This window comes from Haliotis cracherodii, unplaced genomic scaffold, assembly GCF_022045235.1.
Source record: "Haliotis cracherodii isolate W230 unplaced genomic scaffold, xgHalCrac1.p SCAF_11, whole genome shotgun sequence".
Taxonomy (NCBI): domain Eukaryota; kingdom Metazoa; phylum Mollusca; class Gastropoda; order Lepetellida; family Haliotidae; genus Haliotis; species Haliotis cracherodii.
This window is the reverse complement of record NW_027266266.1, coordinates 2,217,335-2,243,590: the sequence shown is the minus strand read 5'-3', so window position 1 is coordinate 2,243,590 and position 26,256 is coordinate 2,217,335. Positions and strand designations below refer to the sequence as shown.

Genomic DNA, 26,256 nt, shown 5'->3' with positions numbered 1-26,256 from the left:
AGTGGTCACCAATCGGATTCATCACAGCTCGTTCATATTGTTTCTAAGGAATAAAACAATAATTGGTTTCACTTTCTCTCACTCTTTATTTTCAGTAAATAATAACACGATAATTTGTTTTGATAACAAAATATTCAACAATATCACAGTATCCAAATTCATTTTGAGAAGCCATGGGTGATGCAGATCTTGTTCATATATTTTATCTGGTTACCCTGGTAACTAAATAATGGCTCGCGATTTCATTTTCAGAGGGTACCCGGTATCAACAAGATCAATACACTGCAGTTCATAATCTTCACACAATCTTTTACACTTTTTTTTTTCAATTTTGATTGAATTCCTTTACATGAAAAAACAATCTTTAAGTGGAAATTTGTTCTGCCACCTGTTGGTTGGAGACAGTACTTGTGCTGCCACCTGTTGGTTGTCTCTGTCCACGGATCAGGAGTTGTCCCCCTGCTCTATGTCACAATTCTGTCTACGGATCAGCAGCTGTCCCCTTCTTTGCAACAATTCTGTTCAAGGATCACCAGTCGTCTCCCTCTATGCCACAATTCTGTCTACGGATCAGCAGCTGTCCCCCTCTATGCCACAATTCTGTCCACGATCACCAGTCGTCTCCCTCTATGCCACAATTCTGTTCAAGGATCACCAGTCGTCCCCCTCTATGCCACAACTCTGTTCAAGGATCACCAGTCGTCCCCCTCTATGCCACAACTCTGTCCAAGGATCACCAGTCGTCTCCCTCTATGCCACAACTCTGTCCAAGGATCACCAGTTGTCTCCCTCTATGCCACAACTCTGTCCACGGATCACCAGTCGTCTCCCTCTATGCCACAATTCTGTCCAAGGATCAGCAGCTGTCCCCCTCTATGCCACAACTCTGTCCAAGGATCACCAGTCGTCCCCCTCTATGCCACAACTCTGTCCAAGGATCAGCAGCTGTCCCCCTCTATGCCACAATTCTGTTCAAGGATCACCAGTCGTCTCTCTCTATGCCACAACTCTGTCCAAGGATCACCAGTCATCTCCCTCTATGCCACAACTCTGTTCAAGGAACATCAGTCGTCCCCCTCTATGCCACAACTCTGTCCAAGGATCAGCAGCTGTCCCCCTCTATGCCACAATTCTGTTCAAGGATCACCAGTCGTCCCCCTCTATGCCACAACTCTGTCCAAGGATCAGCAGCTGTCCCCCTCTATGCCACAATTCTGTTCAAGGATCACCAGTCGTCTCCCTCTATGCCACAACTCTGTCCAAGGATCACCAGTCATCTCCCTCTATGCCACAACTCTGTTCAAGGAACATCAGTCGTCCCCCTCTATGCCACAACTCTGTCCAAGGATCAGCAGCTGTCCCCCTCTATGCCACAATTCTGTTCAAGGATCACCAGTCGTCCCCCTCTATGCCACAACTCTGTCCAAGGATCAGCAGCTGTCCCCCTCTATGCCACAACTCTGTCCAAGGATCACCAGTTGTCTCCCTCTATGCCACAACTCAGTCCACGGATCACCAGTCGTCTCCCTCTATGCCACAATTCTGTTCAAGGATCACCAGTCGTCTCCCTCTATGCCACAATTCTGTTCAAGGATCACCAGTCGTCTCCCTCTATGCCACAACTCTGTTCAAGGATCACCAGTCGCCTCCCTCTATGCCACAACTCTGTTCAAGGATCACCAGTCGCCTCCCTCTATGCCACAATTCTGTTCAAGGATCACCAGTCGTCCCCCTCTATGCCACAACTCTGTCCAAGGATCAGCAGCTGTCCCCCTCTATGCCACAACCCTGTCCAAGGATCAGCAGCTGTCCCCCTCTATGCCACAACCCTGTCCAAGGATCAGCAGATGTCCCCCTCTATGCCACAATTCTGTTCAAGGATCACCAGTCGTCTCCCTCTATGCCACAACTCTGTCCAAGGATCACCAGTCATCTCCCTCTATGCCACAACTCTGTTCAAGGAACATCAGTCGTCCCCCTCTATGCCACAACTCTGTCCAAGGATCAGCAGCTGTCCCCCTCTATGCCACAACTCTGTCCACGGATCACCAGTCGTCTCCCTCTATGCCACAATTCTGTTCAAGGATCACCAGTCGTCCCCCTCCATGCCACAACTCTGTCCAAGGATCAGCAGCTGTCCCCCTCTATGCCACAACTCTGTCCAAGGATCAGCAGCTGTCCCCCTCTATGCCACAACTCTGTCCAAGGATCAGCAGCTGTCCCCCTCTATGCCACAACTCTGTCCAAGGACCAGCAGGTGTCCCCCTCTATGCCACAACTCTGTCCAAGGATCAGCAGCTGTCCCCCTCTATGCCACAACTCTGTCCAAGGATCAGCAGCTGTCCCCCTCTATGCCACAACTCTGTTCAAGGATCAGCAGCTGTTCCCCTCTATGCCACAACTCTGTCCAAGGATCAGCAGCTGTCCCCCTCTATGCCACAACTATGTCCACGGAGCAGCAGCTGTCCCCCTCTATGCCACAACTCACGCCATGCATCAGGAGTCGTCCTCCTCTATGCCGTGGCTCTCTGAGTGGTGCTTGTACATGTTCACCTTCTCACAGGCTGCCTTGATGGAGTGCTGGACCTGGAGCCTCTCCTCTGGAAGGGAAACATCGGGACACTCGAGACATACACCAACATGCTGCCAGCAAGTCCATGAATAAAACTAAACTTAGTTCTAAAGTGACATTATCACCACACTTCCATTTTGCCTTTTCCACCAATGAGAAGACAACTAAATTTAAAGATGAGTGTGTCTTCCATATTTTCAACTGTTTGTCGGGCAAAACACTGATGAATAGGAACATTTTGCTGTGAGTATATTTCCCCATTATTGAGTAGTGTATATTTACTCGTGGAGCAGTGTATATTTACCTGATGTGAAACAGTGTATAATTACCCAGTGCTAAAGTGTTCATAATTACCTGTTGCGCAACAGCATATATTTACCCGTTGTGGAGCAGTGTATATTTACCCGATGTGAAACAATTTATGTATAACGGGTGTGTAACAGTGTGTATTTACCCGGTGTGAAATAGTGTATATTTATCCGGTGTGAAACAGTGTATATTTACCCGGTGTGAAACAGTGTATATTTACCCGGTGTGAAACAGTGTATATTTACCCGGTGTGGAGCAGTGACGGAGGAAGTCCGGGAGATTTTGTTTGTGAAAACTGATGAGGAACTTCTGACAGGAGCGGATGGTACCTAGGACAGAAGGAACTCATCTAGAAACATGGACTACCATGGAAGACACACAAGTTTCACAGTGTACACAGAACTTATTCCACTTAATCCCATCAGACTGCTTGATGTTCATTGACTTCCTGTACCACTACCATCAGCCCAGGTAGTTTACCACTTGAAACCCACGAGCACGGGTATGGTGCTGATAAACCTAGAAACATAATCAGGTTGAACCGGGAAACCACAATCATAGGTTCCTGGCGTGTCCAAGGGATGCAACTCTGCACAGCGAATTGCGGCGCCTTACACGACTGGGCCACCCGTGCCCCCTCTAGACAAAGACATCAACAGCAATATAAGTGAGTGTGTGAGCATGGTTTAACATCTCTTTGTACAGTATTTCAGTAATGCCATGTGTGGAGGAAAGCCCTATATCCAGTTTGGCTTATTATGAAATAATAGGTATATCTAAAAATTCACCCCCTTTTCCTAAAAGCGTTCTCCATGCCTGTAAAAAGTAACAAACAAATGTAACATTACCTGCAACGTGCAGTGTTGTCATGGTAACGTTGGTGTTGCCAATTTTCTTGACAAATGCAAGTGCTGTCTGCAACAGATGCTGAGCTCCTCGTCTGACTCGGATGAACGCCATTCCTGTCCCTATGTTCAGATATTTGACTGAAACGTGAATGTGACTGATGAAGTACCATGTCGGTGTATTGTCAGACAGGTTTCATTTTCATTAGCAACTTTTGACAGATGACAGCAGAATCATCATGATGAAGGCGACCATTATGTACAATTCCCAAGAACGTCTCTTTCTCAGCTGTAGATACTTTTTGAAAGGCCCGGCTTTGTTTACTTCTGGGATCACTGTAAGGCTGGGATGGGTACGGTGGGTAGTCGGGGCGGTGGGTACTCAGGTCGGTGGGTTCTCGGTCCTGAGAAGGACCTGGATACCCACAGGACTACTGGGACCTGTTGTTAGTTGCGTGATATGTTGTTCAATGAAACTAAAACATGTTTACACTAATGTTTGCATTTCTTTCTGACTATGCACACATTCCTTCTGATCTTAATGTATGAGTAAAGATAAATCTTCAGTCAACTTCAATGTATGCATGATCAGCTTTTTTATACGAGTACCTAAATAGTTTGTCAGGGCACCAGTAAAACAATTCCTTATCTACGATTATGTACCCAACTCTGATACCTACCGTGGGTACCCAGGTAGGGTCAGGTACCTGGGTAGCAAATTTGGACTCGTCCCAGACCTTGTTTACAGATTTCTTTTCTTTTTACTCTTTATCGTGTTTATTAACCTTGTTGCCAGTGAAATACAAATCACTTCTGCAATACAAGACCATTAGTCATAATAACCATAATTTGGAATGTCCGTTATTTCAGTGTGGGTATTTTTACAGTTGCTGTAGACCCTGGCTAACAGACTGACCATTTAGTGACTTTTTCAAAAGCCCCATGCCGTAGTCTCCGTGGGCTCGGCTGATGGCGCCAGAGACGGCGCGGTACACATCCAGCTCCTTGATGTTCTGCAGCTGTGTGTCCTCCTCCTCCCCAGCGATCACCTCACACACCAGGTACCTGCAGAACAGGGAGTCAGGCAAACAATTACCATCACAAAACAGCATATTCTTAATCCCACGATTCACTCTTGTGCAATTCACAGTAGAGGTGAAAGGATACATCAGTGCATTGTGAGTTTTTATGCACCGTTACAATACATGATATGTTTTTTTCTGTATCGCTACAAGACGATACACTTGCTAAAATACATTACTGCTCGTTCAATGTCCCCCCTGGCGTTTTTGTCAGTCAAAAATCGCAAACGTGTTGTAATTAAGTTCACTTCTAAAAATAGCTGAAACGAACATGTGTCTTCAGCTAGCTTTTGCTTTTGAACCTGCTCTGAAATATTTAGAATCAAGAAATTTCCACGCGATTTGACGTAGATATGCATATCACGCTTTGTATTGTATTGTGACCTGAGCGTATCGTTTCACCTCTAACTCACAGAAAATGTCCTGGTCAAGAACAATCTTGTTTTGTAATGAAAGTGTCAGCAGGTCAGTACATGTGGTCAGCTGATACTCCAGAGTTCCTTACCCATTGCCATGTTTGACATAAGGCAGTATCAAAAACTATAAACAAATGATTCAGATACCTAGCCAGTATATGAGGAACAAAGTTCCCATCACTGATACTCACTCACTCACTCACTGACACTAACACGTAACATAAACAAATCTACAATCTGGTCAAGTTTGACCTGCTGCCTAATGGACTGTGACCGGCATTGACTGTCCACAGGACAGATCTGCAGCTAAAGCATGGGGTATTATATTACTTGATCTTCACATACTTTTCATAGGAGTTGATTTTCACGAGTGAGTGAAGGGTTGATGGGAATCAAACTCGGACAAGTGGCACATACAACTGCACTAGTGGTAACAGAGGTTGTACAACATTGAGTAGAGATAAGAGAAGACATAGGTGACAACTTTTTTATTATATACTCACCGACAAAAGAAAGGTGAATACCATACATGTTGGTTAATATATTAAGAATTACTCATATTCAAGAGATATTAAATTGGTGTGTCACGAACATACCGGTAAGTTGTGTGAACCGACGCTCATGAAAGCATCATATGTGACTTCATAGACCCATGACTCGAGATGCACCATTTGTCTCATGCAGGAATAGCATGTAAAGTTTGGAAATTATGTGATGCATATCGTGATAACAATAAAGACACTCAGTAGTAACACTTGACTGATTGTTAGTTTTGTCATTAATTGGTACCCACTGGAAACATCTTTTCTTAACATACATACTTATCTGTTTAAATGATGACAACTTGTTTGACAAAAGCATAAGGATCTAAACCGAAACACCTCATCATAATAGAATAAAAAAGTTGTCATCCATAAGATCTCTTGTCTTTACAGTTACTGACCAACTTCTAAAAACGCCCATCAAACGGGTTTTGAAAACTTTGACAGTTGTTTAACATGTTAAAAGCCACACTCAGCATTATTCAAGCAAAAGGACAACAGTCTGTAAATACTCAAGTATGGATCAGACAAACCCGTGATTGGATATTATGAGCACATAAATGTCATTTTTAGCAATATTCCAGCAATATCACGGCGGGGGACACCAGAAATGGGCTTCACACATTGCACCAATGTCGGGAATCGAACCCAGGTTTTCAGCGTGACGAGCGAACGCTTTAACCACTAGGCTACCCGACCGCCCAGTTCAGGCTCGGACTTGGGGTGAGACAACTAAAGGAAGAAAACTGGAACTTGGCCACAGTCTCAGGATCAGCCAATTTGGTCAAACACCATTTGTCTGGTAAAAACAGATCAGTGTAGTCATGACATAACCTAACATAACAGACCAGATGTCTATTAACCGGAACTCAGTTAGCACTTTGTTTACCAAGAGACCATATACCGACCAATGGTTAGGGATTTAATAAAAACAAATAAACTTCCTGGATGAATATGGTAATTGTAAGATAAAGGGTTAACTGTGTCATACACATGTACAGAAATGATGACCTAACACACATGTACCAAATCTGATGATGTAGTAAACATTCTATGAACATGCCATGCTTGTTGTTGAATCTTTTACAGTAATCATGCAGTCCTCGTTTACCAGTTGAGATGGGGAAATAGAATGGAATATTGGAAACATGTACATGAGATATATAGATAGATTAGTCAATGAGTCCCCATTAGATACTGACTTTTTAACCAACTCATTTTCACTCGTTAGATATTTTTTGAAATAACCACAGTATGAACATAACATTCGTAGCTGAGAATCATTCATGGACTGTTCTCTAATAGGCGACCTGGCAATAAAGTGCAAAGATTTCTCTGAGACCGATTGTGAGAAAAGAGACCACACAGATGCTAAAAACATAGGAAAGCATGAGTATTTTGGTATTTGGTAATAACCACAACACTGTATCAACCTTCTTTTAACTCGCACCATCCCCGTAGTTCTCTTGCGCTAGTTACTGGCTAATACATGTGTTCCCGATGCAAAAACATAAACACACGTGAATGGTGAGTATACGCTGAGACTTATCTGCCCCTGGCGGAAGTTTTCTTTGCAACGCCCTCTGTATTCCAGCTGAAAATATTGACATTAATCGAATATAACTTATCACGACCTTTAACATTGTATGGTCTTGCTGAATATCATTCTATGTATATGTTTATAACTGACAAAGACTGAGAGACATTACGACATGTACATAAAGGATTCATGAGTACCCGTGTGAATCTAAAGTGGTTGACATCGAGTGATCTGCACCGCTTTGACAAAAAGTTGGTAAAAAAACGTCTGCCACTGACACCTTGCTTGGATGAAGCAGCTCCACCCATGGATGTAGCCTGGAGATGGTCTTCAGTAATGCACCAGTGACTTGACAACTGATTCAAGTGAGTATGATATAATTAGTAACAGCTAATTAATCTTTAGGCATACATGGAATGATAGATAAGTGGTGGACACATGGTCCAGCCATGACATACAGGCAGTACATACATGTTTAGTTAGTTGTGGAGACGTGGAAGGCGCCAGGGATGCGTCTGTTAGGTTTGAATCCCAGATTTGCTCTGATTATGTTTCTGGGTTTGTCGGCTCCTTACCATCCTTACCTGTCGGTTCCACCAAAGTGGCAAACATGATGGATAAAACGATACTTCGGTACACCGTGCTTCATGAGTTTTCCTGTGACGATAGATACAAGATACGTTTTTCTGTATCAATACAAAACGATACACTTGTCGAAATAAGTTACTTCCTACTTGTTTCATGCCCCCTGGCATTTTTGTCAGTCAGGTAGGCCTATAGCAAAATGTGTTGTAATAAGCATTTCAAGTTCACTACACTACTAAAAATAGCTGTGACGAACCGTCTTTTCTATTTGAACATGCTCTGAAATGACAAGAAGTTTCCATGTGAATTGATGTAAATATGCATATCACAGTACGTGTATTGTTGGGAGATTTAATGGTTGATTTATGTTTTAGTGTTACGATATGGCAATGCGTATTTCATTATTAGCAGTATGAGAGGACGAGTTACGTCCCTTTTAAGGAAGTGAGGGCGAGAGCACATGTTATGAGTTGAAGAATGCGATGCAGTGACATGTGCTGGATTTGCAAAAACAATTGCATTACACATTGAACTTGTCAAGTGAAAGTTTATGTTTGCGACAATGTGTTATGCTCTCCTGAATCCTAACAATGTTTATTACGTGGCCAACGACGACGGGTCTCAGTAATAAATCCATCAAAATTCATGAAGTGTGTTGCGTTTCATGGTTACATCACTAAGAGCAAGGAACATGATCCAGATGAGTGAAACCACCAAATCAAGAAGCGTTACAGTGCGTATCATATCATGATACGTATCAAATTGTGACCTTGCAGTATCGTTTCACCCCCAGTAAACATCTAAGATCTGCATCACTTCAGCATGTGTCAGACTTTTTTCCCATATTGCTGACATGTTGGGATACAGCTTGAATACTAGACACCGAAGACTTGAGCTGGAATACTGTTTAAAGCAGTGTTAGGAGAATTAATCCACTCACCCTTTTCGTGAATTAGATGATTTTAGAGTCAGCAAAAAGGATGTTAATCATTGATAATATCTCAATAGGGACACAACAAATGTCCTTTACACATTGAACCCACCCAAGCATATGTAACAACCTGTATGGATTCAGAGTTACAATATGTCCCAAGTAATCTATGCTACAACTTAGTACAAGGTCACTAATTAGACTGGGCACTTAGGCTGTGTGCCTTGGTTGATTGTGTGCATTGTCCTGTACGGTGTGGCATGTTGCCTGTATTAATCAATCACTGTTTAGTCAGGTACAGGGATCAGGTCGGCAGACTGTTTCTGTGTCGTCCTACAACCTGTACACCTACAGCTGAGAGTGTTGTTCATGCTATCAATCACTGTTTAGTCAGGTCAAGAGATCAGGTGGGCAGACTGTTTCTGTGTCGTCCTACAACCTGTACCCCTACAGCTGAGTGAGTGAGTGAGTGAGTGAGTGAGTTGGGTTTAACGCCGCTTTTAACAGTATTCCAGTTATATCACGGCGTGTCAGCTTAATGTGGGGGGAAAGCCCGAAGTGATGCAGGTCTCAGACGTTTACCACTTCGGTGAAACCCACGAGCACGGGTATGGTGCTGACAAACCTAGAAACATAATCGGGGTGAACCGGGATTCGAACCCACAGTCATAGGTTTCTGGCGTGCCTAAGGGACGCAACTCTGCACAGCGAATCACGGCGCCTTAGACGACTGGGCCACCCGTGCCCCCCTACAGCTGAGAGTGTTGTTCATGCTATCAATCACTGTTTAGTCAGGTCAAAGGGATCAGGTGGGCAGACTGTTTCTGTGTCGTCCTACAACCTGTACCCCTACAGCTGAGAGTGTTGTTCATGCTATCAATCACTGTTTAGTCAGGTCAAGGGATCAGGTGGGCAGGCTGTTTCTGTGTCGTCCTACAACCTGTACCCCTACATGAGAGTGTTGTTCATGCTATCAATCACTGTTTAGTAAGATCCAGGAATCAGGTCGGTAGGCTGTTTCTGTGTCGTCCTACAACCTGTACCCCTACAGCTGAGAGTGTTGTTCATGCTATCAATCACTGTTTAGTAAGATCCAGGGATCAGGTCGGTAGGCTGTTTCTGTGTCGTCCTACAACCTGTATCCCTACAGCTGAGAGTGTTGTTCATGCTATCAATCACTGTTTAGTAAGATCCAGGGATCAGGTGGGCAGGCTGTTTCTGTGTCGTCCTACAACCTGTACCCCTACAGCTGAGAGTGTTGTTCATGCTATCAATCACTGTTGAGTCAGGTTAAGGGATCAGGTCGGCAGGCTGTTTCTGTGTCGTCCTACAACCTGTACCCCTACAGCTGAGAGTGTTGTTCATGCTATCAATCACTGTTTAGTAAGATCCAGGGATCAGGTCGGTAGGCTGTTTCTGTGTCGTCCTACAACCTGTACCCCTACAGCTGAGAGTGTTGTTCATGCTATCAATCACTGTTGAGTCAGGTCAAGGGTTCAGGTGGGCAGGCTGTTTCTGTGTCGTCCTACAACCTGTACCCCTACAGCTGAGAGTGTTGTTCATGCTATCAATCACTGTTTAGTCAGGCCCAGGATCAGGTCGGTAGGCTGTTTCTGTGTCGTCCTACAACCTGTACCCCTACAGCTGAGAGTGTTGTTCATGCTATCAATCACTGTTGAGTCAGGTCAAGGGATCAGGTCGTTAGGCTGTTTCTGTGTCGTCCTACAACCTGTACCCCTACAGCTGAGAGTGTTGTTCATGCTATCAATCACTGTTTAGTAAGATCCAGGGATCAGGTCGTTAGGCTGTTTCTGTGTCGTCCTACAACCTGTATCCCTACAAGAGAGTGTTGTTCATGCTATCAATCACTGTTAAGTAAGATCCAGGGATCAGGTCGGTAGGCTGTTTCTGTGTCGTCCTACAACCTGTATCCCTACAACTGAGAGTGTTGTTCATGCTATCAATCACTGTTTAGTCAGGTACAGGGATCAGGTTGGCAGGCTGTTTCTGTGTCGTCCTACAGCCTGTATCCCTACAGCTGAGAGTGTTGTTCATGCTATCAATCACTGTTTAGTAAGATCCAGGGATCAGGTGGGCAGGCTGTTTCTGTGTCGTCCTACAACCTGTATCCCTACAGCTGAGAGTGTTGTTCATGCTATCAATCACTGTTTAGTAAGATCCAGGGATCAGGTTGGTAGGCTGTTTCTGTGTCGTCCTACAACCTGTATCCCTACAGCTGAGAGTGTTGTTCATGCTATCAATCACTGTTTAGTCAGGTACAGGGATCAGGTTGGCAGGCTGTTTCTGTGTCGTCCTACAGCCTGTATCCCTACAGCTGAGAGTGTTGTTCATGCTATCAATCACTGTTTAGTAAGATCCAGGGATCAGGTGGGCAGGCTGTTTCTGTGTCGTCCTACAACCTGTATCCCTACAGCTGAGAGTGTTGTTCATGCTATCAATCACTGTTTAGTAAGATCCAGGGATCAGGTTGGTAGGCTGTTTCTGTGTCGTCCTACAACCTGTATCCCTACAGCTGAGAGTGTTGTTCATGCTATCAATCACTGTTTAGTCAGGTACAGGGATCAGGTCGGTAGACTGTTTCTGTGTCGTCCTACAACCTGTACCCCTACAGCTGAGAGTGTTGTTCATGCTATCAATCACTGTTTAGTCAGGTACAGGGATCAGGTTGGCAGACTGTTTCTGTATCGTCTTACGACACTTTATCCTACAGCTGAGAGTGTTGTTCATGCTATCAATCACTGTTTAGTCAGGTACAGGGATCAGGTTGGCAGACTGTTTCTGTATCATCTTCTGACACTTTATCCTACAGCTAGGGTGTTGTTCATGCTATCAATCACTGGTTCGTCCAGCACAGACTTTTTAGATCATGTAAATTAAGGCAGTTTTCATATCACTTAAATATTAGTCTGGCATTAAACAACAAACATGTCAAACATTTTGTGCTTCATTTTTTCATGATAAATATAGTTGAATATTTCATTGACAACATTCATCTATCATCTACTATCCAAATTTAGGTGAGGTGAACATGGTGAAGTTGGGTTTAACGTCGTGTCCAAGATTATTGCACTTATATAGCGGCGTGCATGAGTGTGGGTATGTGTGTGTGGCTGCTTGGACTAGTCCAGACTCATGCTGATTTATAGTGCTAGCACACTGAGATACCATGCTGCATTTTAACTTGAGTCGACCAGTCCTTGTTTTAACCCCTTAATCGTTAATGCCGAGCGCCAGACAGGTACCATCTTTTAATGTCTTTTGGTATGACGCGGCCAGGGATTGAACCCCAGACCTGGGACCTTTGAACCCGTTAACATGTTTTGACTAACTGATTTATAAAAGATGCCCTAATTTATAATCATGATAATGCAAAATATTATTAAATATTACCTCTGCAAACATGGTAAATTTCAGGAAAGAACTGGTTTTATATATTTCAGAATGTTTGCTAAAATTGACACTAAGAAGGGTCAGTTTTTGGAACAGACCAAAGCAGCCAGAGCTGAAAGAGCACAGGAGAGGGTGAAAGAAAAGGCTGCACAAAAGATACAGGTAACAGATAAATATTTGAAGAGAGATCACGTGATGAAGGATGTGATAGGCATTTAGAAGTTGGCAGAACATTAACACATATTGATGGATGATAGCTTCTTTCTTGTGCGCAATAAAGTTAAATAAATCTTCAGTCAGTATTTTCAGGGTAACATTCTAGAACATACTGTGATACATGTTTCTGTTGCGGTCAGTATATGTTGCATTGAAGTTTTCAATGTTCTTGGCATGTCCATGACAGACTAGCCCTTGGTCTCTGAAAGATATATTTTTGATAGAAACTAGCAACTACGTTTAGTTGTAAAGAAGCCCCAGTGATCAGTGTGAGATGGGAAGTTCAGAAGCTGACCATGTGGGAAATCTAGACTTGCTTAATGTACATGACAGGGAGCAGGGTTAGAAACTAACGGTTTTTGTCCACTAGTCCTTATAATGATACCATATAGCAAAACCCTTAAAATGGGCCAATTTCTACTAGTCCTCATGGTACCTTAAGTATTGGGCAGTTTGGCAAGGACTACATGACTAGTACCAATTTCTAACACTGCACGATGATGTAGGGCTATAGCATTACATTAGGGGCTGGCTGGAAGGTAGTCCTGCACCATGACTGTGGAATATATTTATTTTATGAAAAAATAATAATCTAGAAACGCATACAAAAGCAAATCTAGCCAGCTCATGCTAGCTCTATTCCACATTCTATTCTATTCTGAAATCAGCATAGGGAAATATTTTTTATTTTTATAGTCAAGAAGGATATTGTGTAATATTCGATTTCAGAGACTATATGTTAGTCTAGCTGAAAGGGAAATATTGTGGTTCAGGGACTGTGAGACTTGTATTGTATTATTCCAGTTGTCCATTTGGTATTTTGCAATTGAAACTATTGAAAGTGTGACATTTAGGTGTGTGCAATTTTCAATCGCGCTGAATGAATGTTGATGCGATATCTAAAACAACTATTTGAGAGTATTGCAGAATCACAGCCCAAGTCAATCCCTGAATTTGCTGCCCTTTCTTCTCGGTGATGTTTCGACACTGTGCTTTTTAAGCTGTAATCTTTGCCCTGAGTCTAGTCCCCACTCATGTAACCAATGTTGTTGATACGTTGCAGGCTGTGGCTAGAGGCTTCCTATGCAGACAGAGGTTCAAGAAGGGAATAAGGTTTGTCAGGATTCTGTGCTTTGTTGAATTTTGTTTGACTTTATCTACTTTCTTGCATCTACCCAAGTTATTTGACTGCATGTTTGACAGGATAACATCAATTTATTTCCTTTCTTTTCCCTGCAGTTAACTGGTTTAAATAAATGGTTGAAGTCTTGTTTTCTTGTTTACGCTTTTTTTACTTATCCTATCTTACACCTGTAGCAGGGCGTGGAGTCCGACCTCAGATCAGAAGGTCCGTGGTTCGAATCCCATCACGGGACTCGGAAATTTTATGGCCGCTTCACATGCATTTCTCTTTCTTCTTTCGATCGTAACTGGAAATGTGTCTGAAATAAAGGTTTCCGGCCTCTAAAGTTCTTCAGCCATACTTACCTCACATTATCATGATCATCTCCCTAGATCTGGGTCATGTGCTGATCATGTGCTTATCCCGGCCAACTCTTTCTATTTCAAATCGCCACACAGTGGTGACATGTTTGGATGCATAGAGAATACTACACTCATTCTCGTTAGATAGCATAGAAAGTTCACGAAAAGTTCGGAAACTGTACAATAAATTGTATATTTATAATACTTATCCTATCTCACATGTCATATGCCCACCCGTCCATCCACGCATCACCCAGATCTTGGGAAGTGACGATAGTTGGTGAGAGTACTCACAGGTGAATTAACTTTAGAAGCTGGAATCCTTTATTTTCAGACACTTTCCACTTAGGAGTGAAAGAAGAAAGAGAAATGCATAGTATATATATTGTATATGAATATACAATTTATTGTAAAATTTCCAATTTACATAGTAAATTTCCTAAGATCAAATGATCCAGGGTGAATTTCATTTTCCAAGCGTAATTCTCGTTGGTAATTCCAAACAAGAAAGAAGAATTGGTTTCGAGTGGACAATGATGTTGTCGACTGTGTTAGGGTGTGTTTTATTGAATTACGAATGCCGTTACTAAAGTAATGTGTTGCCATGGTTTCAGCCACGATGTTGACAAGCTTCTCCAGATACCAGGTGACAAAGAGGAAGAATATAAGCCAACACTCTTGCCAGGTAAGATAATCCTGCACATAGTCCAGGCTTCTGACTAATTACAGCAAGGGTCAATCACAATTCTTACACAGTAGGACAACTCCTGTCTACAATTGTCTCAGTTGTGGCTTTTTCAAAATTAACGAATGGATTCTGCCTACCTTAACAAAAGCAAGGTAGGACTTTCTTTTCTGAAAAGTTGTATTATTTTATTACGCTGAATGTAAACATACATGTTCATCACAGAACAGATTTGTGCTCGCAATATGTATATCATATATACATGTACATAATGTACAGCATATATACAACATATATGTAACTTGTCAGGCTCACTGACTTGGTTGATGCATGTCATCGATCCCAATTGCGTGGATCGATGCTCATGATATTAATCACTGGATTGTCTGGTCCAGACTTGATTATTTACAGACCGCCGTCATATAGCTGGAATATTGCTGAGTGCGGCGTTAAACAACAAACCACAACCTTGTATAACATATATACAACATGTACATGTACACTACATGTACAGCATATTAACAACATGTACACGTCAGTTATGTGCCATGTACAACTGGTAGTGTGTCTCTGTCCACAGCCCTTGAGGTGTTCCAGACCATCAAGAAGTATTTCTTTGCTGTGGACGAGGGGGACACAGTGAGGTTCGAGTATCTCTGTCGCTATCTCCTGATCTCCGTGGACTCCGACAATCTCAGGGTAATTGCATTTCATAAGTTGAAACCATAAGCCTGGCATAGAAATTGGCACTAGTTGGAAATAGTCGGTTTGTTTGATGTTAAAGATGTCCATCAAACTGTTAGAAAGCCAGGCTGTTTACAGAAAGTCCTGATAGGGTCTGACTTTTTCAGGGTAATTCCTAATTCTGTACAAGTCATATATATGGATGACAATTTTAGTATTTGTCCCCTTTAATGTTTTGATGTATGAATTGTTATCATCTATAAAAGTTCTCCACTCTTGTTTGCTTTTGAAATTTGGATCAAGTGGTAAATGCCTAAAATATTGATCATCTTGAGCTTCCCTTCTACATTAAGCTGGAACACTATGATGCTACTGAAATACTGGATAAAGTGGCAGGAAGACAAATTACTTCTCTTAAAATCAGAACATGTATACATATCTATGTAGCTGTGTTTGAGCTTAGGGGGGATTCTTTGGTCCTTGGTGTCTTCTGTGGTATTTCAGTCTTGGGACATCCACATCACTAGGGTTATGACAGGGATCCCTTGACTTTATTAGTTCCGTGTGTATCTATACAGCTCACAGTGGATTCACAATCTTCACAAGGGATAGTGCGGATTCCAGGTCAAAATAAGTCCAAGTGCCACTTTGTTGTTCAAAGTTCTGCCATTATAATGTGGTCACACTGTTGGTGGTGCAGTTGATTCTGAGCCAGGAATTCACTGGCCATTCTGAACGTGCATTTCTACAAGTATCTGAATGTGCATTTCTACAAGTAAAACTGATGCAGCTGTCATTACTGTAGGTCATTGTGCATTACAATTATAGAGAAATTATATATCAACCATGACATGGTTTAAGTCTGAGAAATCTCTTGAATCTGTTGATTCTGGGAGTAGAATCCGGAGGTAGAAACAACAGATTCAAGTGATTTCTCTGATTATTTTTGTTATTGTTGTTGTGTTTGCTCCCCTGTCCTCAGTACATATCACATATTTTTATTACATATTTTTATTACATATTTTTATAACATATTTACATGGCTGTTTTATTTATCATTTCAGACATCATATGTTTCGGTTGCCATGACTAAGAAACATGTGTTACCATGGATACAGCAACTGAAAGATATTCTATGGAGAAGTTCTACCATGCTTGGGTGTTTAAAAGTTAGTGCTGTTTTTGCAATACCTTAAAAAAATATTAAATCATTGGTCCAACACCTTATTGAATGTTAACTCCAGGGGGTCATGATGCTCTATCATACAATCCTGTATGGTGGCCACTGATATGCAGTAAACTACGCTTATAATGAACTGAAAGGGACCAGTCATTGTAGTTTGTTATAACGGTAGTTCGTTATAAGGCCATACACAACCTGTATACAGCAAATGGATGGGACCCCAAAACAGTTCGTTATATCCGTCAGTTCGGTATAAGCGTGTTCGTTATAAACATAGTTTTCTGTTTCTGCATCCACTGTAAACTGTGACACAACCCTTGTGTAAATGTTAATAAATAAATTGTAAGCGTTTCCATGGCGTTTAATTGGCTAACCAAACAACTGTTTTTACATTTATGTTTCCATAAATAAAGAAACCCATTAGGCCACACCTTATTGTTTCTGATTGGTTGATATTCAGGGTTTATATTGCATTATTCCGTCCGTCATGACCCGTGAAGATCCGGGGGTAGAATAGGTCTTCAGCAATCCATGCTTGCCGTAAAAGGTGACTATGCTTGTCGTACAAAGCGACTAATGGGATCGGGTGGTCAGGCTCGCTGACTTGGTTGATGCATGTCATCGATCCCAATTGTGTGGATTGATGCTCATGATGTCAATCACTGGATTGTCTGGTCCAGACTCGATTATTTACAGACTGCCATCATATAGCTGGAATATTGCTAAATGTGGCCTTAAACAACAACAAACCAACCAACCAACCGTCCGTAACATTTCGTTTCGTGTGCATAACTAAAAAAACATAAGAGATATCTAAACCAAACTTGGCACATGGATAGGTCTAGTGGTGAACTTGTGCCTTTTGATAGTTTTGGATTTTGTAAAAAAATATTTTTTTTCGAGTTTCCATGGCAACAACTGACTTCAACTGAAAATAGTGGTAGTGCTTGAAAACCGTACAATATTTCTTGCCTTGAACACAACCGGGCATGTGATACTGGCAGGGGATATGAGTATTTAATGCTTGTTATTGTTGACATATATTTTTATAACAGTGGACTTCAATTAGTTTTTGTGTTCATGGAGTTATAAACGTAAAAACCTAGTGTGCATTGAGCCGCAACAACATATTGCAGTCAATTCTTAAACCGCCGACTTGTTGTTTGCAGCCCGAGAGCCACAACGACATGAAGGTGATCACGGTGCACCTCCGCCTCCTCATCACCTTCACCAGCCCTGCATCCTGGAAAATACTCAAAGGAAAAACTGGTCAGATTTACAACTATTTTGACCTGTGAAGATCCAGGGTAGAACAGCTCTTAAGCAACCCATGCTTGCTGTAAAAGGCGACTATGCTTGTCGTAAGAGGCGACTAACGGGATCGGATGGTCAGGCTTGCTGAGTTGGTTGATGCATGTCATCGATCCGAATTGCATGGATTGGTGCTCATGATGTCAATCACTGGATTGTCTGCTCCAGACTCGATTATTTAAAGAATGCCATATATGGCTGGAATATTGCTGAGTGAGCGTTCAACGACGAAAAACAATCAAACAAACATTTGCAAGTCAAGCACTGAGTTGAATGTTTAGTGAGTCCTACTCTCTACATGCACGTTTTGTGAACCTCACCGTTGCAAGTGCCAGTCCCTGGACCACCCGTGTAAGTGCCGGTCCCTGAAACACCCGTGTAAGTGCCGGTCCCTGAACCACCCGTGTAAGTATCGGTCCCTGAACCACCCGTGTAAGTGTCGGTCCCTGAACCACCCGTGTAAGTGTCAGTCCCTGTATAACCCGTGTACCAAAACCACCATCCCCCATTGCGAGTCCCTGTACCCCCTTTGCTGTGATTGCAGGAGAAGCCCTGACTCCTGGCATGTCTCAACTCTGCAACAACGTAATGGGACACCTTAACAGTAAAGGCATCTACAAGATACTTCAAGTAAGTCAAACTAACCCTCATCCAGTACCTCTGGGGTTTGGGTTCAGAATCAGCCCCAGTGTATCAGGCTGAAACATCCCCCTGTCTAGTTTTTCTCCGGGAAATAATAGCCTAGTCCATTTTTTTCCTGGGGAAGGTTCAGTCAAGGCCAGTTCTTCACCACCCCTGGCCAGACTTATCCCCCTTTGAATTGATTTGGTGAAGGTTCAGCCACTCTCTTGAATCCAACCTCGGTCAATTGAATCTCATCCTGGGCCAGTTCTTCTCCGGATATTCATACATGTATGGCCATGGGGAAAGAGGTTTTTGAGGCCATGGCTGAACCTTCCCCTCTTCTGTTCAGTATATCTGAAATCCAGTGGGGTTGATCTAGAGTAGACTGTTTAGCCAAGGCTCTCTTGTCTGCGCTGACAAGCTGTAATAAGTCAAACCTTCCTTGGGGAAGAACTGGCCAGGGGAGGTTTTGGCCTGGTTCCCCATTCTTGTCTTATTGTGGGGATTTCCTGAGAAATAGGCCCCAGTACCTCAAGCCTGTTTCATTGTGGGGATTCCCCTGTCAAATAGGCCCCAGTACCTCATAGTTGTCTCATTGTGGGGATTCCCATGTCAAATAGGCCCCAGTACCTCATACTTGTCTCATTGTGGGGATTCCCCTGTCAAATAAGCCCCAGTTCCTCATACTTGTCTCATTGTGGGGATTCCCCTGTCAAATAAGCCCCAGTACTTGTCTCATTGTGGGGATTCCCCTGCCCAATAAGCCCCAGTGTGGGTTCAAATCCCGGACTCAACCCCAAAAAGCACTAGAATCTGTACTTTACTAAAGAAAGTGTTACACCAAATATAACATTTGTTACGTTAAATTTCAGTATGCTTAGTGCACTGATTTCATTTTTCATGAAAGTTTTCTTGTATCAAATATGACTCTCTTACTAGTACTTATCCGAGGATAATAATAAGAAAACAGAATTACAAGGACACCTGTGGGTAATCGGGGTCAAAGTGGCCCTCAGCAACCTTTGCTTGTTCTTAGAGACGACATGTTCAGGTGGCCAGGCTCAGTCACAATCATACTCTGATAGCATGATGGGTATCTTGTATTGAAATATATACAACTATGCTTATCCATTGTTATCCTTCTGCCTGGTATACGGAGGCGGTCGGGTAGTGTAGTGGTTAAAGTGTTCGCTTGTCAAGCCGAAGACCCTGGTTTGATTCCCGACATGGGTACAATGTGTGAATCCCATATCTGGTGTCCCCCGCCATGATATTGCTGGAATATTGCTTAAAGCGGCGTAAAACCATACTCACTCACTCACTCACTCACTCTGGTATACATGCCAAGTGAAATGACAGATCATCTGTGTTAACATTTTTTCTGATTTACAGGGGCTACTGACGCGAGGTCTAGCGCGACCTAAGCCTGTCTTCACAAGAGCTACATTGACTGCAATCATTACTCTGGCGTTGAGGTAATAGAGCAATATATGCTCAATATTGTCCATGTCTTCATACAATTCTTCTCTCTTTGTTTTCTATCCAACATCTTCAGCCATGTATTGTAATGCTTTGTTTATAGACAGATATGCTGTAGACCTGCATCGTACTTGTTTAACAGGGATGTAACAGATGACTGAAATATCAATGTGTTGAGATTGTCTATGGGCTGATTGCAATACAGTGAATACAAGTTGAAATATCAATAGGTGACATTCATATTTTGCTTGATCAATAGTTGAAATACGATGCTGGGGTATCAATAATTGACATCGATACCATGCTTAGGTATCTATAATTGACATGGATACCATGCTTGGGTATTGATAATTGACATCGATACCTTGCTTGGTTATCGATAATTGACATCGAATTGCCAGTCGACTTACAGGATCAGGTGGTCAGACTTGCTGATGTAGTTTGATGCATGTTATCGTATCCCAATTTCACTAAAAAACAAACAAACAAAACTTTACCGAGGAATATGTTGATGTGATAGTCCTGACACCTGTTGATAAAGACTGTCAAGTCTGCTCAGAGATACTGTCACAGTACTATTACGATAGTTAAATGGTCCCAAATAATCACTTGTAATTTGTCCTGTGTCACGTGTCGTGTGTTACAGGCCGCTCATGTCGGCCAACTTCTCCGACAACCTGTTGACGGTGTTCCTGCTGCACATCCTGTCTGTCCCCGCCATCATCTACCACATCTCCCACACGGCACACGAGGTGAGGACGACACCAGGTGTCCCAGCATCTCGGCATGTATACGTGCTGGTCAAATTAAGGATGGAACCAGGACTAATTAATTAAGAAACTTCTAGGTTTAGATGATCACCGCAATGGTGCTTTCAGAAATCCAATCTGATCTTCAACATTGCTGTCATGGAAGCTGAAACTCATGCACTTGTGCCATGAAATAGTGCACTGTTAACAGGTTGAGAAGTCATGTTTCGTCATATGCATCTATTCTGGTGTATAATTTCTGTCTGGTGTTCATATTGCCCCTACCATCAGTGTAGTCATTTTGGCAATTATTGCACATAACTGGAGTGTCAAGGTGAATTTCTTGTATGAGCAGGATGAGATGTGAACAATTCTAACATGGAAACTGCTCTAGGTTTTGTATGTGTTCATTATGTATGAGAAATAAGGCATTTCAAAAAATATTATTTGGTTTGAAGATTCGTTGACACAAAATTTCACAAACATTGAATAAATTTAAACTTGCTGGAAGCGTGTTTTTTTTACAACTATGAATCTGTTAACTGTTTCATGTAATAAAAAATGCTTTTAGGCCAATAGTATGCCCAAAGTAGGCCAACACCGTCTCTAGGATTTATGAAAACCCACTAATCCTTAAATCCAATAATTAAAGCAAGTGTAAGTATGTAAGTTCCTCCTTTTTCAGTGCATGTCTTCATTGATCACACATCGGATCTTCAAGCGGTGCTTGGACTTGATGACCAATGAACAGAGCACGCGTATCATCTTTAACTCACTGGAGGGAAACTATGCCCTTTGTCTCATGGGTGAGTGCTTGTACTTAAGAGTAATCTCCCTTTGACACAGCCCTCTGTCTCATTGATGAATGCTTGTACTTTAGAGTAATCTCCCTTTGACAAAGCCCTTTGTCTCATTGATGAATGCTTGTACTTTAGAGTAATCTCCCTTTGACACAGCCCTCTCAAGCTCCTCACAGCGATAGTACGTTCCCGGAGCTCTCTATACTATCGCTGCCACCAGTCAAAACTCCCCACTGTGAATAGGTGGCCACAACCATGCTTGGAGTCAAACTCGCAACCGAATGACCGTTATGTTTACAAACAAGTGACGACTGTCGTGACGCCGAATACACTTATCGCTGCTAAATTACTTTCTTCGTTTGTCAATTTGAATTTCTGTTTCATTAAAACTATCGTGTTATTGATATAGTAAGAATGTAAGGGAGAAGTTGGTTGATTTTCCGTTAGTCTGCAATCTCGAACCAATCCGATTATCAAAACAACAAAGTGAATTCATCTGGAAAACATGGTCAGTCGTAAACCTTTTCAAATTGAAATATGATGGCATTCCCAGAGACATAAACAAAAGTATAAACGTTACTACATATGGGGTTGGAGGGCAAATTTCAAGATTCTTGAAATGGCCGCGCCCACACTGGTGGCAGCGATGTTACCGAGAGTGTAACGAAGGTGTCACGCGCTGGGAAGGAGCTTGCAGCCCTCTGTCTCATGGGTGAGTGCTTGTTTTTTAGAGTAATCTCCCTTTGACACAGCCCTCTGTCTCATTAGTCAGTGCTTGTTCTTTAGAGTAATCTCCCTTTGACACAGCCCTCAGTCTCATGGGTGAGTGCTTGTACTTTAGAGTAATCTCCCTTTGACAAAGCCCTTTGTCTCATTGATGAATGCTTGTACTTTAGAGTAATCTCCCTTTGACACAGCCCTTTGTCTCATGAGTGAGTGCTTGTACTTTAGAGTAATCTCCCTTTGACACAGCTCTCTGTCTCATGAGTGAGTGCTTGTTCTTTAGAGTAATCTCCCTTTGACACAGCCCTCTGTCTCATGAGTGAGTGCTTGTTTTTTAGAGTAATCTCCCTTTGACACAGCCCTCTGTCTCATTAGTCAGTGCTTGTTCTTTAGAGTAATCTCCCTTTGACACAGCCCTCACAAGCTCCTCACAGCGATAGTACGTTCCCGGAGCTCTCTATACTATCGCTGCCACCAGTCAAAACTCCCCACTGTGAATAGGTGGCCCCAACTATGCTTGGAGTTGAACTCGTAACCGAATGACCGTTATGTTTACAAACAAGTGACGACTGTCGTGACGCCGAATACACTTATCGCTGCTAAATTACTTTCTTCGTTTGTCAATTTGAATTTCTGTTTCATTAAAACTATCGTGTTATTGATATAGTAAGAATGTAAGGGAGAAGTTGGTTGATTTTCCGTTAGTCTGCAATCTCGAACTAATCTGTTTATCAAAACAACAAAGTAAATTCATCTAGAAAACATGGTCAGTCGTAAACCTTTTCAAATTGAAATATGATGGCATTCCCAAAGACATAAACAAAAGTATAAACGTTACTACATATGGGGTTGGAGGGCAAATTTCAAGATTCTTGAAATGGCCGCGCCCACACTGGTGGCAGCGATGTTACCGAGAGTGTAACGAAGGTGTCACGCGCTGGGAAGGAGCTTGCAGCCCTCAGTCTCATGGGTGAGTGCTTGTACTTTAGAGTAATCTCCCTTTGACAAAGCCCTTTGTCTCATTGATGAATGCTTGTACTTTAGAGTAATCTCCCTTTGACACAGCCCTCAGTCTCATGGGTGAGTGCTTGTACTTTAGAGTAATCTCCCTTTGACACAGCCCTCTCAAGCTCCTTCCCAGCGCGTGACACCTTCGTTACACTCTCGGTAACATCGCTGCCACCAGTGTGGGCGCGGCCATTTCAAGAATCTTGAAATTTGCCCTTCAACCCCATATGTAGTAACGTTTATACTTTTGTTTATGTCTTTGGGAATGCCATCATATTTCAATTTGAAAAGGTTTACAACTGACCATGTTTTCCAGATGAATTTACTTTGTTGTTTTGATAATCAGATTGGTTCGAGATTGCAGTCTAACGTAAAATCAACCAACTTCTCCCTTACATTCTTACTATATCAATAACGCGATAGTTTTAATGAAACAGAAATTCAAATTGACAAACGAAGAAAGTAATTTAGCAGCGATAAGTGTATTTGGCGTCACGACAGTCGTCACTTGTTTGTAAACATAACGGTCATTCGGTTACGAGTTCAACTCCAAGCATAGTTGTGGCCACCTATTCACAGTGGGGAGTTTTGACTGGTGGCAGCGATAGTATAGAGAGCTCCGGGAACGTACTATCGCTGTGAGGAGCTTGCAGCCCTCTGTCTCATGAGTGAGTGCTTGTACTTTAGAGTAATCTCCCTTTGACAAAGCCCTTTGTCTCATTGATGAATGCTTGTACTTTAGAGTAATCTCCCTTTGACACAGCCCTCTGTCTCATAGGTGATTGGTTTTACTTTAGAGTAATCTCCCTTTGACACAGCCCTCTGTCTCATTGGTGAGTGCTTGTACTTTAGACTTATCTCCCTTTGATGCAGCTCTCTCAAGCTCCTTCCCAGCGTGTGACACCTTCAATACACTCTCGGTAACATCGCTGCCGTCAGTGTGGGCGTGGCCATTACAATAATCTTGAAATTTGCCCTCTAACTCCAAATGCAGCTCTCTGTCTCATGGGTGAGAGGGTGTTAGAGTCGTCTCCCTTCAATGCAGCTCTCTGTCTCATGGGTGAGAGGGTGTTAGAGTCGTCTCCCATCAATGCAGCTATGATCAAGCCCCTTCCTGGATGTCACAACTTTGTTACATGAATGTATGTCTTTGGGTTGCCTAGAACAGTTTGTTTACAAAAATACACGTAAGTGTCTTGCTGAACGCCTTTTTTTTAATTTGGATGAAACTTGGCCTCATTCTGACTGTCATGGTAGTTAATGTTTTTGTGTTTCTTTGTTTCAGCCAACCTGATCCACCTGGGCTACACTGAGCTGGAGGTAAGGCAGCAGTGGTGGTGTGCATCCTCCTGAAAACACTGCAGAATATACATCAGCTGAGATCTGTGACCCCCAAGAAGATCCGGGTTACAACTGGTGTTCACCAACCCTTGCTTGTCATCTCAGAGGCGACTAATGGGATCGGGTGGTCAGATTTGCTGACTTGGTTGATGCATGTCATTGTATCCCAATTGTGTAGGTCAATACTTATGATGTGAATCACTAGATTGTCTGGTCCAGACTCTGTTAGTTACAGACCGCCATCTGTGGCTTCAAACAGCAAATGAAAACTAAACAATTGCTGATGTGAGGCCTGTAGGCAGCATTCCCAGGTTTGCAAGTTGCACTTTCGTAAATGCCACGACCTGGATCATAGTAATTGCATTGAATCATGGTCTGTTTCTACAAGACAACATGGATAGAATTGATCTTGTCTAGAATGCTTGTTGTAAGAGGCGACAATGGGATCGGGTAGTCAGGCTCGCTGATTTGGTTGATGCATGTCATTGTATCCCATTTGCTTAGATTGATGCTCATGATGTCAATCACCGGATTGTCTTGTCCAGACTCAATTATTTATAGACCGCCATCATACAGCTGGAAGATTGCTACGTGCGGCGTTAAACAACTGACAAATAAACAAAACGATCTGTGAAGTTGGTTTAACAAATCTGAGATTGGTGTATTATTGGGAGTAGACGAGGGCTGATATGCTCTTGTTTGTTACAGGGACTGGTGGAAAACACATTGAACTTCATGGTGAGTAATAATCTTCAAACATCTTATATATCTTCTTTGTGTACATCATGAAGATGTCCATGGACACATACAGAGGTACCCTTCATGCTTAAAGGGATCGGGTTGTATTTGACTCTCTCGTACCTTGACTGTAAAATGGCAAGCGTCCTTCCCCAAACGGTACAGCTATTGTGTTACCATGGTTTCAGATTGTTATGATCCGCTTACTTGAGAGCTGTAAGATGTACGTCCAAAACAAGAGGTCGAACCTGACACACTGGCACCCTGTCCTGGGCTGGTTCTCCCAGAACACGGATCAGAGGTGAGAACTGAAACTACGGGGAAAAACGATAGATCAGAACAACACGTCAGAGGTGGGGTCTGAATCAACAGGTGAAAAAGCATGTCTAAGGTGATAACTATATTCCCTTTCAAACGGGTGTAGATATGTTATGTTGTATTCTTTGATTAAGGGGGTGGATATGTTGTATTCCTTGATTAAAGGGGTAGGAATGTTGTATTCCTTAATTAAAGGGGTAGGAATGTTGTATTCCTTAATTAGAAGAGTAGGAATGTTGTATTCCTTAATGAGAGGAGTAGGAATGTTGTATTCCTTAATTAGAGGGGTAGGAATGTTATATTCCTTAATTAGAGGGGTAGGAATGTTGTATTCCTTAATTAGAGGGGTAGGTATGTTATATTCCTTAATTAGAGGGGTAGGAATGTTGTATTCCTTAATTAGAGGGGTAGGTATGTTGTGTTCCTTAATTAGAGGGGTAGGAATGTTGTATTCCTTAATTAAAGTGGTAGAAATGTTGTATTCCTTAATTAGAGGGGTAGGAATGTTGTATTCCTTAATTAAAGGGGTAGGAATGATATATTCCTTAATTAGAGGGGTAGGAATGTTGTATTCCTTAATTAGAGGGGTAGGAATGTTGTATTCCTTAATTAGAGGGGTAGGAATGTTGTATTCCTTGATTAGAGGGTTAGGAATGTTGTATTCCTTAATTAGAGGGGT

General features: G+C 42.4%; 2 protein-coding genes across 2 annotated transcripts in view; one reads left to right on the top strand and one right to left on the bottom strand.

Annotated features, from left to right (window-relative positions):
* Positions 1-82: 82 nt before the first annotated feature.
* On the bottom strand, positions 83-7,291 carry LOC139455222 (ribonuclease P/MRP protein subunit POP5-like). The gene is made up of 5 exons (XM_071236768.1): positions 7,200-7,291; positions 4,643-4,791; positions 3,730-3,867; positions 3,127-3,210; positions 83-2,600 (listed from the first exon to the last, which is right to left on the bottom strand). Exons 1-5 carry the CDS (start codon positions 7,217-7,219, stop codon positions 2,497-2,499), a joined length of 495 nt encoding a protein of 164 aa, XP_071092869.1. The 5' UTR covers positions 7,220-7,291; the 3' UTR covers positions 83-2,496.
* A 66-nt stretch (positions 7,292-7,357) lies between these two features.
* Positions 7,358-26,256, top strand: part of LOC139456084 (ubiquitin-protein ligase E3B-like) — a 36,904-nt gene continuing 18,005 nt past the window's right edge. Inside the window, exons 1-14 of the mRNA XM_071237606.1 lie at positions 7,358-7,671; positions 12,284-12,395; positions 13,513-13,562; positions 14,549-14,619; positions 15,200-15,318; positions 16,368-16,472; positions 17,656-17,755; positions 18,342-18,427; positions 19,814-19,896; positions 20,547-20,652; positions 21,335-21,455; positions 24,466-24,500; positions 25,230-25,259; positions 25,448-25,560. Of these exons, the coding sequence (XP_071093707.1) occupies positions 12,285-12,395; positions 13,513-13,562; positions 14,549-14,619; positions 15,200-15,318; positions 16,368-16,472; positions 17,656-17,755; positions 18,342-18,427; positions 19,814-19,896; positions 20,547-20,652; positions 21,335-21,455; positions 24,466-24,500; positions 25,230-25,259; positions 25,448-25,560 (1,130 nt within the window). The 5' untranslated portion in view covers positions 7,358-7,671; position 12,284. The remainder of the gene's footprint in view (positions 7,672-12,283; positions 12,396-13,512; positions 13,563-14,548; positions 14,620-15,199; positions 15,319-16,367; positions 16,473-17,655; positions 17,756-18,341; positions 18,428-19,813; positions 19,897-20,546; positions 20,653-21,334; positions 21,456-24,465; positions 24,501-25,229; positions 25,260-25,447; positions 25,561-26,256) is intronic.

Bases quoted from the DNA above. Each gene is read 5' to 3' on its own strand.
- LOC139455222 (XM_071236768.1), bottom strand. From the start codon at position 7,219: ATGGTGCGAGTTAAAAGAAG. The intron at 4,792-7,199 runs GTTGATACAGTG...CCTGTTCTGCAG, and splicing joins ATGGTGCGAGTTAAAAGAAG to GTACCTGGTGTGTGAGGTGA. The intron at 2,601-3,126 runs GTAAATATACAC...TTTCCCTTCCAG, and splicing joins CCGTCACTGCTCCACACCGG to AGGAGAGGCTCCAGGTCCAG.